The sequence below is a fragment of the Phocoena sinus genome, chromosome 11 (assembly GCF_008692025.1).
Source record: "Phocoena sinus isolate mPhoSin1 chromosome 11, mPhoSin1.pri, whole genome shotgun sequence".
Taxonomy (NCBI): Eukaryota; Metazoa; Chordata; class Mammalia; order Artiodactyla; family Phocoenidae; genus Phocoena; species Phocoena sinus.
In genome coordinates this window covers 71,856,078-71,868,774 of record NC_045773.1, presented here as the reverse complement: position 1 = coordinate 71,868,774, position 12,697 = coordinate 71,856,078, and the positions used below count along the sequence as shown (strand labels likewise).

General features: G+C 53.5%; 1 protein-coding gene across 4 annotated transcripts; it reads right to left on the bottom strand.

Annotated features, from left to right (window-relative positions):
- Positions 1-555: 555 nt before the first annotated feature.
- On the bottom strand, positions 556-12,596 carry KLC4 (kinesin light chain 4). Of its 4 annotated transcripts, none has more exons than XM_032650471.1 (16): positions 12,506-12,596; positions 10,616-10,897; positions 9,384-9,614; positions 7,666-7,747; positions 6,849-7,059; positions 6,311-6,398; positions 5,114-5,215; positions 4,718-4,891; positions 4,299-4,398; positions 4,047-4,099; positions 3,763-3,833; positions 3,473-3,581; positions 2,736-2,876; positions 2,319-2,434; positions 1,897-1,960; positions 556-1,032 (listed from the first exon to the last, which is right to left on the bottom strand). In XM_032650471.1, the coding sequence occupies exons 2-16, from the start codon at positions 10,871-10,873 to the stop codon at positions 982-984; spliced, it is 1,851 nt and encodes a 616-aa protein (XP_032506362.1). In that variant the 5' UTR covers positions 10,874-10,897; positions 12,506-12,596; the 3' UTR covers positions 556-981. The 4 variants fall into 4 exon arrangements, with proteins under 4 accessions (XP_032506362.1, XP_032506363.1, XP_032506359.1 ...); XM_032650472.1 differs by lacking the exon at positions 12,506-12,596 and adding an exon at positions 12,025-12,496; XM_032650468.1 differs by lacking the exon at positions 12,506-12,596 and adding an exon at positions 11,596-12,005.
- Between the last annotated feature and the right edge of the window lie 101 nt (positions 12,597-12,697).

Genomic DNA, 12,697 nt, shown 5'->3' with positions numbered 1-12,697 from the left:
TGTTCCAGGCGCCCCCCACCCCCAGCGCCACCACCCCCACATTCTTTCTTTGTTGTGAAAGCAGCAAGGGGTGTAGGAGGCGGGTCAGGAGGAGTCAAGCTTTGGAAGATGGGCCCCAGCTGCTGCTGGGCCTCCAGGATATGCCGAGAGGGTATGGATAGTAAGTGCCTCATCCCCCTCTGGCTCCAGAGGGCCCCCCAGGCCTGCTTAGACCTCCCTTCCCCCAAGCAGCTGGGAGGAGGAGGGGCCACCACAGAGGGCCTCACAGGCCAGGAGCAGTGGCGCCAGGACTCCAGGGTCCTGCCACATGGCCGCCACATGTCCCTGACAACGCAGTCCACAGCACCTTCTCCTTGGGTTGTGGGCCTCCCCCCATCCCCCAGACGCCTGCCTGCAGGCCCTGCTGGAGAGGATACAAACAGGGGAAGGAAGAGAGGAGAGATCTAAGAAGCAACATTCCTCCTATTGCCCCATCCATCACTGCCCCTCACCCTTCTGTGAGGGGCCCCAACACCACCCTTGCTTCCTACCCTCTTCAGTTAGGACTCAAGTGGCTGAATGGTTACCTGATTCTTTTATTTAGGTAAAGTGAAATACACGGACCTGAAGTGAGGCAGCAGAGGGAACAAGAGAGGCCAGGGCAAGGCAGGTTGGCTGGCCAGCCCCAAACCCTCTGACAGAAAAGCCAGCAGCAGGCTGCATCTCTGAGGTGCAGGCCTGCTCCTTACCCACTCTGGGGCCCCTAGTAGTAGAGCTAGCTACTCTAGAGGACCACAGGGTGGGGAGAGGATGTCCTGAGGGTCCTTCCTGAGGGGGATTCCTGAGGAGGGAGCTGAGACCCTAAGGGCAGCAGCAATCTTCTGGTTAACTGCTCCCCCTTCACTGTCCCACCTTGGGGCTGGAAGAGCCAGGAGCAATAGGGAATGCTGTGAGGACTGTGTGGGGGACCCAGCAGACCTGGGGGGGGGGGTGGGATGAATGTCAGCTGCTTGAAGAGAGGTCCATACTGCTGGCACTGAGGCCTCGGGAGACCTGAAATAGACAATAGCATGCCATCAGCCCAGGGACCTCAGCCTCCCAAAGACTGTCCCCTGGAGTCTTATCCATCTCACGGCTGCAGTCTCTCTCTGGACCTAGGATGGAGCCTGTAACCTCAACCCCAAGCTCTGGGCTTTGTTTAGTCTTTGCTACGATTTCCCAGAAGGCCACAGTCTGGTGGAGAAAATACCTGGAAGAACCACATGAATATTGGCATATACTTTGAATGTGTTGATACAGGTGGTCATTTCCCATTAAAATGTCATTGCTACTTCTTTAACAGAGACTCATTTCTTGTAATATAACTTGTACAGTCTTTGTACGATCTCTACAATATCGTGATGTAAAAGTGCTTCAGGGTAACCCTATAGAGACTAATTCTCATCAATACATCCTTTGCATAATTTCTCACTGACGTCGCTAATGAAATAAAGCAGAGAACTCTTCTCAAAAAAAAAAAATGTCATTGCTGTTTTCTCAAATGGAGATGAGTTAATGCTTTTTTTTTTCTTTTTCCCTTCTCATCTACTGCTGAGTCCCCAAGGTGAGGAGTATGGTGGCTACAGGAAGAGAGCAATTAGTATCCCCAAATCATTCCTGTATTATTCATAATTCCAAAGTACCCATTTAGAGAACATTCATTCCTGTTCCCCTCCTGATTAATTTATCTGCTACTATCTCTGGCCCAAAACTGTCCCTTGGCGGTCACCACCCCCAACAAGCGGCTGGATTCCTGTCTGCCCACCTCCAATTCCCTGGCAAAGCCTTCATCCCAGATGACTCTCGACTCTCCCCTCTCCCCACTGGGCTTATCCTTTCTTTCTCACCCACCAATACACTCACGAGCACTGCTCTCACCTGGAGGGGTGCTGCACTTGGTTGGTTCAGATAGTTCAAGGAGGCTGCCCGCTTCATGTTGCCGCTACAATGGAAAAGAAAGAATCGAGGCCTCTTTTCCCATGGGTGGCCCTAACGCTTGGGACTTTTGGGCACCCCACACACACTCAGATCATTGCCTCCCCACCATCTGACCCCGCCCCCCCCCGCCCCAGCACACATACACGCACCCTCTTGTCTTCATCAGTCACCAGCATCTTCTCAGGTACTGTTGTCCCCGCACTGGGGCACCCATTTTTCCCACACTCTCTCTCCACAGCCACCCCAGTGACCTCCTCCATGTTTCTCTCCAAGATTCTTCTCCTCCAGAGGTGAAGGGCCAAGCGGAGTTGGAGGCCAGGGCTCACCTGCCTACTCTGCCATACCTCAGTCTCAGTGTGTACCTGGAGGGCCGGGGCTCGATCCCCTGGAGCTTCCTCACCAGGAGTTCGCTGCTCCTACGAAGCACATCTCGGATCTTGCCCAGAGAGCCGCTCCTCTGCAGGGCCCCACTGCCATCCTGGCAGAGAGGGATGGGGAACAGAAGCTAAAGGGATCCCAGGCAGACTGGCCTCTGAGTCTACTCCTGCCATTTATTCTGCACACCTCCCCCTCCCCGCAAAAGCCCAGCGACTGAAAACAAGAGCCTGGTCAACAGCTGGCTTGCAGAGAGACCCCTGAGAGGGATGGGCTAACTGAACTGGGATGGGGACAACATCCCCTCCGACACGCACATCCTACACGCATCCTACAGCCTCAGAGACTCTCACCACCACCAGCAGGAGAGGCAGGAGAGATCAAGGGGCGACGATCAGACTTACCCCTGACCACTCCACAGCCACTGAGGCATCTTCACCTCCCTCGAATTTCACACTGCCACCAAGGCCCTCCTGGGAGGTCCTTCCACTGTCACCCTCCCCAAGCAGCTCAGCCACCTTGGTCTGGCTGATAGGGTCAGTGCCCTGGAAGGAAAAGGAAGGAGCTGGGACTTCCCACTTCTGAACTCCTCAGGACGGGGCTTCCAAACTTTTTCTCACCATCAGCCGCAACAAAGAAAACATTTTTCTTTGAGACTTCCCGGTACACACATACTGGAAAGGAAACACTCACCTTTTCTATTTGCAATGCGTTCCTACATAAAGATACATACCCATCTTTAGCCGAGGCCCACACTGAATTGATTTCAGGACCCACTGAGTCAAGACCCTCAATTTGAGAAACTCCGATTCAGGGTTCCCCTCAACCACAACCCTCTCACCCACACTGCCCGTGCCCCGCCTCAGAAGATTCTTCACATTATCAAAAGGCAGGGCTTCCCATAACAGTCCCATTTAGTGAAGTGAACCTTGAACTTGGAGTCCTGACCACAAAGGGCAGGTAGGGGGTAAGAACACACTTAAAAAACAACCACAGTCACAAAAGAGTCTCATCTGCCTGTCCTGTCTTCCTCCTCAGCCTCTCCTCTTACCCTTCAGAGAGTCACAAGCAGCCTCAGTGGTCCTCCATCCTGTCCCCAGGGCCCTACCTTGCAGACCTCCTTCCCCTCTTGGTCTCTGACCTGTTTCCGGGAACGCAGGGCACATTCCTCCAGGGTCTCAGCTGCCTCCAGCTTTCCCTGGCGCCTGTACAGAGCTCCGAGGTTTCTCAGGGTCGTGTTTACTGTGGGGCTGTGACAGGGGAGACCAGGGAAGGAAAAGAAGATGGACTCAGAAAACAAGCAGGAGAGAGAGGGAGCAGAGCTAAGGCCGAGGGAAGGTCCAAGGGAAGAAGGGGAAGGTCCAGGAAGCCGGAAGCCGGGCTTGGGTGGAGGGCATCGGAGGCCAAGCCGGCTGCTCACCCGCAGCTCACCTGCTCACTTTGCAGGCCTTGTACCAGCCTCCATACTCGGCGTAGGGCGTACTGCCCTCACGGTGCCGGCTCTGCAGGAGGACAGAGCGGGAGGTGAAGCCAGAGATGAGAGTACCGAGACGCTTGGGTACAAGCTGGCACAGGGCCGGGGTGCAAGCTGGGCTGGGGAAGGCACCATGCACCTGGGGCTGGTGCTTGGATGGGAAATGAGGAGCTGGGCTGGGGCAGGAGTAAGTCAGAGGCCCTGGTAGCCTCGGGCTCCCCAGGCTGGGCCCCCCACTCACTTTGCTCATTTCCTCCCGCTCCTCTGCATGCATCCAGATGGGCTTGTGGTCGTCTGGGGGTGATACATGGGATGGGGTGGCGTGGTTAGAGAACGGAGCTGGACAGTACGGGGGAGCCAGGACCCAGAGGCCGACAGGGCTGGACTAAAGGGGTCTGGCTCCCCCTTGGGAACCACTGTGGTCAACCCCCCAACCTTTGGTCTGCATTTCCTTTCCTCCCTGCATCTCCCTGCCCAGGCCCTCACCACTCACCATCCACAGACCCAAACTCCTGCACATGGGCACGGGTCAGGATCTCTTTGTAGAGTGTCTCAGCCTCAGCATACTTCCCTTGTTTCAGGTAACAGGAAGCCTGGGGGCAGGAAGGCAAAAACACAGGAGCAAGAGGTAGAGTAGAGATAAGGTCTCGGCCAGGCCTGGGATTTCCACTTCTTGGTCTCTTTATGACTTTCCCCAGAGATCCACCTCACACCTCTTTGTCTAGCTGCAGGGTCCAGGGTGTTCCCACTCCACTCCACGCCCAAGAGGCTACGGAACTTCTGCCTTCCCACGGGAAGGAAGCAGACCCCTCAGCCCCAAAGGCAGCCCCAGAGCTGGGCACAAAGGCGATGAGGTCAGTGTAACAGACTATGATGCTTCCCCTTCCCTCCTCCCACCACCTTTGCCCTCACCAGGTTGTTCTTGGTCCGGGCTACATTAGGGTTGTCCGGCCCCAGCTGCCCCTCATAGATGGCCAGTGCCCGCCGGTAATAGCGCTCCACAGCCTCATACTTGCCCTGGTTTTGGCACAACAGGGCCAGGTTGTTCAGCTGCTTCGCCACATCTGGGTGGTTGGTGCCCAGGACCTGGAGGAGTACAAAGGACAGACAGATGGCTGTGACTATGTGTGTGCTTGTGTGTGTGTGCACGGGCCCATGCAGGGAGCAGGGGGAAGGGAATGATAGAACAGGGAATAAGGCAGAGATGGGGGGTGAGACGAAAAGAAGTGAGGGGCAAGGTAGATCAGAAGAGAGAGGGTGGACGAGGGGTCACCACAACAGGGAAGAACAGGCAGAGGGCACAGGCACCTTTTCTCGAATCTCCAGGGCCCGCTGGCACAGCGGCTCCGCCTCCTTGTATTTGCCCCTCTTGCCATAGAGCACAGCCAGATTGTTGAGTGTGGCAGCCACCTAGGAAGACAGGCCTGCCCCCATCAGAAACCGGATGCAAAGGACCTTGAACAGCAGGGCCCCGCACTGCACAACGCCCAGAGAAGCGGACTCTGCCACCCGAACCAGAGGCGGCGGAGGGGGAAGTACTGACCCCCGTGGCTCTGAGGTTCTCCATGGGGGTGGTATCACCCTCTAAATAGACTTTTAGACATTTCTGGAGGCAGGGGTTTTTTTGGTTGCCATAAATATCGGGGGCCTTTGGGGAGGCAAGGATGCTACAGATGTACTGCCTGTGTGGGACAGCTCAGGCAACTTTTGAATGTCCTGCCAGACTTTCAAACGCTGAATGTAAGCTTTGATGCTTGGTGGGATATCAAGACAGGAGTTATGTTTTCTGAGATACATCATCGCTGCCTATCATGCATCATCACACAGGGAATTCTTTTTCCACAGTCAGCTCATTTTCAAAAATATCTTATTTCTCATTGTCTCCACTTTGACAAATCTAGCATTTGTCTTGGCATGCTATCCCTACTTGAGGTTATTTCTCTCTCTCTCTTATCACAGACAAATAAATCTGGTCCATTATTACTTATTCTAACACTGGATTTTAATCTTACATGCGCCAATTCTTCTGCTCTGTCATTTTTCTAATACGTACTTTTATGTAGAATGATTTACCGGTTTTACTTCTTCTAAATCTAAAGTTATTCAGTCATTATATATCAGACTACTATATTATGTCTTCTAACATTGTTGTACTCAACACAACTGTTATTGTTTTGCATTTTCATCTTACTGTGATGTATTATACATATTATTTTATTATAAATTACCTTCCTTGTTTCTCTTTTACATTAATAGGGTATCATTCAACTTTTGAGGAAATTATACGGGTAGGTTGGTTACATTATCTACGAGTTAAGTTTTAGGAAAATATTCATTATAAGGAGTCATTGGGTCTCAGAGAGTTGAGACCACTGGGATCAGCAGACAGTGCCTGGGAGAAATGAGTCTTCATGCCTCCCTCCTGAGAAGCCCCAGGGAGTGGGCTGAGGGAAGCAGATGAACAAGCTGAGAGAGCACAGGGGAAGGAGGGCAAGGAATACTGACAGCAGGGTGGTCCCGGCCCAAGGTGCTCTCCCGGATGCTGAGGGCATCATTCAGCAGGAGGGCAGCTTCCTTATACTTATTCTGGTCCCTGTAAGAGGACAAAAGTGGCAAGGGGTTAGCCCGAACTCTGGCCCTAAGCCATTTCCTTACTTCCTTCCCTTTGGGACAATTGAGGTACATTTAGGGATTGGGGCCCCCCCATGAGGAGACAGGAAGCCTGGTGGAAGCAGTGAGAGGGGTTCACTGACACACGCTGAGAGTTGCCATGCCCAGAGAAGGCCATAAGGCATAAGATGCAAGAGACAGAAACAGAGAAGGAGACCCTCCCCAGAGGAGAGATGAGAGAAGCAAAAAACCTGAGGGATGAGTATTCTCTGAGGTCAAGGGCTCAGGTATGAAAGAATAAGAGTCTGGTATAGAAGAAAGCCCCCAGGTGGGAGGGAGAAGAGGTTCCCTGTGGAGAGGAGGAATGAGAGCCAAAGGCGGATCAAGGCAGGAACGTGGAGGCAGGTTCGCGCGAGGAGGACGCCGTACTCACCGATACACCAGAGCTAGGATGTTGAGCATAGTGGCCACGTCGGGGTGGCCGCGGCCGGACGTGCGCTCCAGGTCCTCCAGTGCCTGCTTGCAGAGTGGCACAGCTACCTCATAGCGACCCTGGGCTGCATACTGGATCACCAAGTTGTGCAGTGTCCGCAACCTTGCCGGGATCTCATAGCCACTGTGCTGGGCACCCGGGCCACGGGACACTACACCGTCGCAGAAAAAGACAGGAGACTTCCTCAGATGACGCTGCCTCTCCCTTTGCTGTCTGCCCTCCCCACCCCACTCCAAGACTTGTTCCATGCCTGTGCCTACCCCCCACCAGGCTCCCTGCATAGACCTGCCTCAGCTGCTACTCTTTTGACCATTCCCTTGCCCCGTGCCCATCACAATCCCATTTGTTCACCCAGTCATTCATTCATTCAACAAACTACTCAATAAGCATGAGGCATGGGCTGCCAGGAATACAAAGCTAAGAAAGACCTGGTCCTTTCCCTTGAGGAGCTCATACTCTTCCCCTCCAGGGTCACTCTTCCACTCGACTGTGAGCTCCTTACTGGCAAGACCTGTGTTGTGCTCATCTTCGTCTCCCTGGTGCCCAGCACAGTGCCTGACATAGGCTAAGTCCTTAATACATATTGATGAATAAGGGGGAAGCTGAGGAAATCAAAGTACTGGTCCCTGGCCCATCTCCAGAGGAAGTGGAAAACCTATTCCTGGGTGGTGAGCATCCTGTGTTCAGGGTAGGCCACAGCTGCGACCAGCCTCCTGACGCCCCCCCCTTCACCCTCCAACTCCAGAGGCAGACTCACAGCCATTGCTGGGGTCCTCTTCCTCCTCATTGGGGAAGAGGTCATCCAGGGAATCCTTGGAGGCATCACCTTCCTTCTCCTCCTGGAAGGGAAGAAGCAGCATGTCTGGGCCAAGATAGCCTCAGCAGCCTCTTCAAGCCCCCTCTAAACCATGAAATCATTGACAGGTGGGGCCTAGTCCCTTGTTCATGTCCCTGCCCCTGGGAAGGCCAGCATCTGTCCCGCCAAGCTTAGGCCTCTCTTGTTCATAAAAAATGAGAGATGGGGACTTCCCTGGCGGTCCAGTGTTTAAGACGCCATGCTTCCACTGCAGGGGGCACAGGTACGATCCCTGGTCCAGGAACTAAGATGCCGCATGCCGCACGGCACAGCCCAAAAAACAAAAAATAACAACAAAACAAAAACAAGAGATGTTTCGGCCAAAATGTCATGACTTTCTCTTCCTTCACATCCAGAGAGCTTCCTTCCTTCCTAAGCACCCTCACCCTCCACCTCTCTCCCCCTCAACTCTTGTAATTATAGTCCAGTGTTGATCCCTGTGTGTTTACACTGATTACATGTCTGTCCTGTCTCTCCTGAGGGCAGGGGTGTGTCCTATCTTATTGACACGTACCCAAAGTGTCTAGCTCAGCCTGACACCCTTATCTGCCACCACTCACTCTGTATGTAGTGCCCAATCCTCACTGAATAACCTTTCACACCAGGCAAAAATGCTTCACCCCACCAGGCACTGCAGCCTTGTACAAACACTTTCAACTCTCCTGCCCAGATTCACCAATGTGTCCCATACAAATCATCCCACTTTCCCTGAGTCAGACCCCTTTCCAGCCCTGGTGCCTTATCTATGAATCTATCTCACACACACACAGAGACACACACACAGACACACACACACACACAGGTCTAGAAAGCTCCTCCCTCTCCCTCATAGACGACCAAAATCCATCCCAATTCCTAAACCAAATAAATAAATAAATAAAATAAAAATTTAAAAATCCAACCTAAATCTTGCCCATCTCTGTTCCCCGCCTCTTCTGTGAATCTTTCAGACCATTCCAGCCCCCAGGAACCTATCTCCTTGGGATCCCTCCCACACTGACTGAACCACTCCTCCAGCACTGGGCACTTGCTGTTTGTGTTGTTACATACGTGTTCTCACATGTAAGCCTTGTTCCTACAGCTACACTATAAGCTCAAGAAGGCAGAAACTCTCTTTTGTAGTTCCTTACATCTACCTGCCACACATCTTCTTGCATTGCCTAAGGCACAGAGATATACAAATGCCTGTTGAGTGAGGGTTAAATTCCACACATTTTGAGAGCAAATTTTAGGACTTGCTCAACTGGGCTGTGCTTTCCCTAATTGCAGAGCTCAGGATTCTGAATTGGAATTGTCCAAATGCCTATCTGTCCCCCCCCCAAAAAACCTATTATTGTCAGAGCAGGAACTCTGCCTTGTTTACTTTGCATCCCCAACAGAGTGCACTGCGCCTGACATATAGTAGTCATTTGATCAAATGTTGACTGAATGAGTGACTCTTGTTTCTCCCTTGCTGTCATCTGGAGTTGGTGTCAGGACCTGAATTCTGCCAGGTGGGGGCAGGCTGGGCAGGGCTGCTGGCCCTTATGGATGATGGAGCAACTGCCCACACGTTTGTGGTGATAACTCCCACCCCAAAGCTGTCTGCCCCCCAGCTGGCCTCGCCTGCACATGCTCACCGCGGTGTGCCCATCCTCGTCATACTGACGCAGCTGTCCCAGGAACTCTAGGTGCTTCTTTTCCTCCTCCAGCTGAGCCACGGCCTGTTCGCTGCGCTGCAGCCGCTGCTGGGTGCCCGCCAGCTCGTCCCGGAGCCACTGGTTCTCCTGGCACAGCCGCCGGACCTGAGCCCGCAGCTTCTGTTTCTCCGACTCCACGGTGCTCAGGTGGTTGGCCAAAGCCAGCATCACCTAGGTGGGCAATCCTGTGAGCGCCAGGCTCTGGATAGGAGTGTTGAGGGATAGGCGGGAGAGAAGCCGGCAAGACTGGCAGGGGCCAGGAGGAAGGGGTGGGTGGTGATGACTCTACCTTCAAAACATACCCTGAATCCAATTTCTCACCACCTCCAGAGCTACCGCCCTGGGCCAAGCCACCATCAAGTCCCACCTGGATTATGAGACTTGCCTCCTCACTGGCCTCCCTGTTTCCGCCCTTGTTACCCTAGAGTCTGGTCTCAACCCTGCAGCCAAATGATCCTTTTAAAATGTTAAACCACATCACTTCTCCACTCAAAACATTCCAATAGCTTCCGTCTCACTCAAAGTGAAAGCCAAGTCCTTACAATGGCCTACAGTTCCACAGGATCTGTCCCCTGCCTCCACCAGCTCTCCAACTTCATTTTCTATTTTGCTTGCCCTCGTTCACTGTCCTGCAGCCACATTGGCCTCTCAGTGAACTCATCGGGAAGGCTCCAGGCCGGGGCCTTTGCACTTGCCGTCCACTCTGTTTAGGATGCTCTTCCCCCATTTACTGTAGGACTCACTCCCTCATCTTCAAATCTTTGCTCAGATGGTGCCTTTTCAATGAGGCTTTTATTGACCACCCTATCTCAAACTGTATCCTCTCCCCATACGCCCCAGTCCCCTTCCTTGCTTTATTTTTATCCTTTTAATCTTAACAGTTATCATTGTGGCATACTGAATCACTTATTTATTCGTGTATTGTCTGCCTCCCCCAGCTAGAATGTAAGCTCCAAGATGGCAAAGGTTTATGCTGTTCTTGTTCAGTGATGTGTCTCTAGTGTCCAGGAGAGTAGTGCCTAGCACATGGTAGAAGCTTAATACATATTTACTGGGTGAATGAATGCAAGCAATTACTAGGACAAGGGGATCCCGAGTGACCTCAAAGCCCTAATCAGACAACTGCTCCTCCATCTACCCTGGGCCACGTGGCGCCACCTCCTCCCCCTCACCTGGGCCTCACTCAGCCCCAGCTCGATGTTTTCCATGGAACGGCGCAGCTGCCGGGCCTTCTCATGCACCAGCCCTTCTTCATGGCCTCCCTGCTGCAGACACTCGATGGTTTGGGAGAGGCTTTGCAGCACAGCCTGGTGTTCACTGTGGAGGGCCTCCAGCCCTTGGCTCACCAGACGAGTGCTCCCCAGGATCTCCTCCTGGCTGAGCCGATGCCCTGCAGTCTCATCTCGCTGTCCCAATACCAGGCCCGACATCCTGGCTGGGGGACCTTGCCTGGGCTACAGAGAAACAACAGAGCTCAGGTGGGGTAAAGATTGGAAAGAGTGGCTGAGCGCCTTGGGCGGGAGGGAGCCAAATGAAGGGACGAGAACCAGTAGTGGGGGGACCCTGTGGTTTAATTGGAGAGAGAGAGTGACCAGTGGGGAGGCAGCCTGTGATGACACTAGACACAAAGCTAAGGTCGTGGGAAAGAGAGAGGGAGACAAATTGACTTGAACGAAAAACTGTAGAAAGAACAAAGGTGCTGAGAAGTAGCAGAGGGATTTAGAGCTAAGGAACACAATAGAAAAGGAGCTGGAGAGTGAGCTTGGGTTAGGAAAAGGAATCAAGAGAGGAGAGACAGCACTATAGGGAACACAGAGGGTGTCTCAGAGAGCTGCAAAGGGAATGGAGTTAAAGCAGACCAGAGGTATGCAGAAAATACTGCAGAGTTTTCAAAAAAGGGGAAGGAATAGTTTCCAAAGTTAAACCAAGAAAGAGAGGGAGAAGAAAAGGAGAGGAGCCTTCATCACAAGACCCAGATGAGAGGGGCCTAGAGGCTCAAAGTCTTCAGGTTGCATCACCCACGGGGCTAAGCCCAGCATCTCCAAACCTGGTCAGCTCTGCCTCTTTCCCCACAAGCCTGAAACCCCAGGTCTCAGGCAGTCTTCCTACTTCCTCAAAAGGGCCTTGTTTCTCATCTTTGAAGTTTTCTTACCTGTATATAGCCCTTGGATGTGGTGTTCAGGCAGGAGCTCAGAAGAAACTCTGTTTAAACAGCCAGGAACTCAGAAGGCTCTGCCCTGCCCAAAGTCCAGAAGCCCAGAGTTCCCACCCCTTCTCTCACCGCTTCACAGCCACCCAGAGGACCTGGCATGGAGCCCCACCCAGGACAAACGCCCTCCCTCCCCTGCCTACAGGTCTTCAAAGACTACCAATGTCCCTCCTCCTTCCCCAAGCCAACCTTCCACCCCAAGCCTGGGGAGCTATTTTCTCCCAAGAAGGGAGTGAGATTTGATCTGAGACCTGCGGCAAGGGGCGTGTCTGGGAAAGGGTGAGGAGGAAGACCTGGTCACTCCTAGCCCAGTCATTTCTATGGTTTTGTGTCTATCATGATCACATACTAACAGGCTCTGAGAGGAGTCACCTTAGGGTACCTCCCAGACGCCCGATGATGCAGGGAAGAACGGCAAGTCTGCCGAGCGGCTGGGGGATCACAGGGAAACGCGGCGCTGGGAGCTGGTCTCTCGGGCCTGGGAATGCGGTGGAGAAGTGTCCCAGGCTGTCGACCTGCCCTGAGGCCCAGGGTGGGGATAGAGTGAGATGGGCAGGGGTGACGGGAGGTGGTGCGGATGGACGGCCGAGGTCCGCGTCACGGACGAGGACACGGGACTGTCAATCCCGAGGTCACTGAGTCAGTCTGTAGCGCAGGGGGCGGGGCAGGCCGTCTGTCCCTCTGTCTGGACGCCGAGGGGCGGGAAGAATCGCGGGGGGGGGCGGAGTTTTTAAGGCTGACTGGAGTTGTGTAAGTTCGGTCGGAGGGGCTCATTTGTTCATTTGTCTGGGAGTGCAGGAAAGAGGTAGCGGGACCTCAACTCTCAGCCCCATAGGTACCCTCAAAGACTCACCCGCAGTCCGTCGGTCTGGTTGCCGCTCTTGCCGGTACTGCGCCTTTAAATCCATCATGGCTGCCGCTCGAGGCAATTGTTTTGACGGCTCCAAGGGGCGGGGCCTGTTCCACAGTCACGCGACCTAAGAGCCACCCGGGGATTGGCTCTACCGCGAGCAGGGAGCGTAAGAGGTGTGTGTCCAGCTTTGTC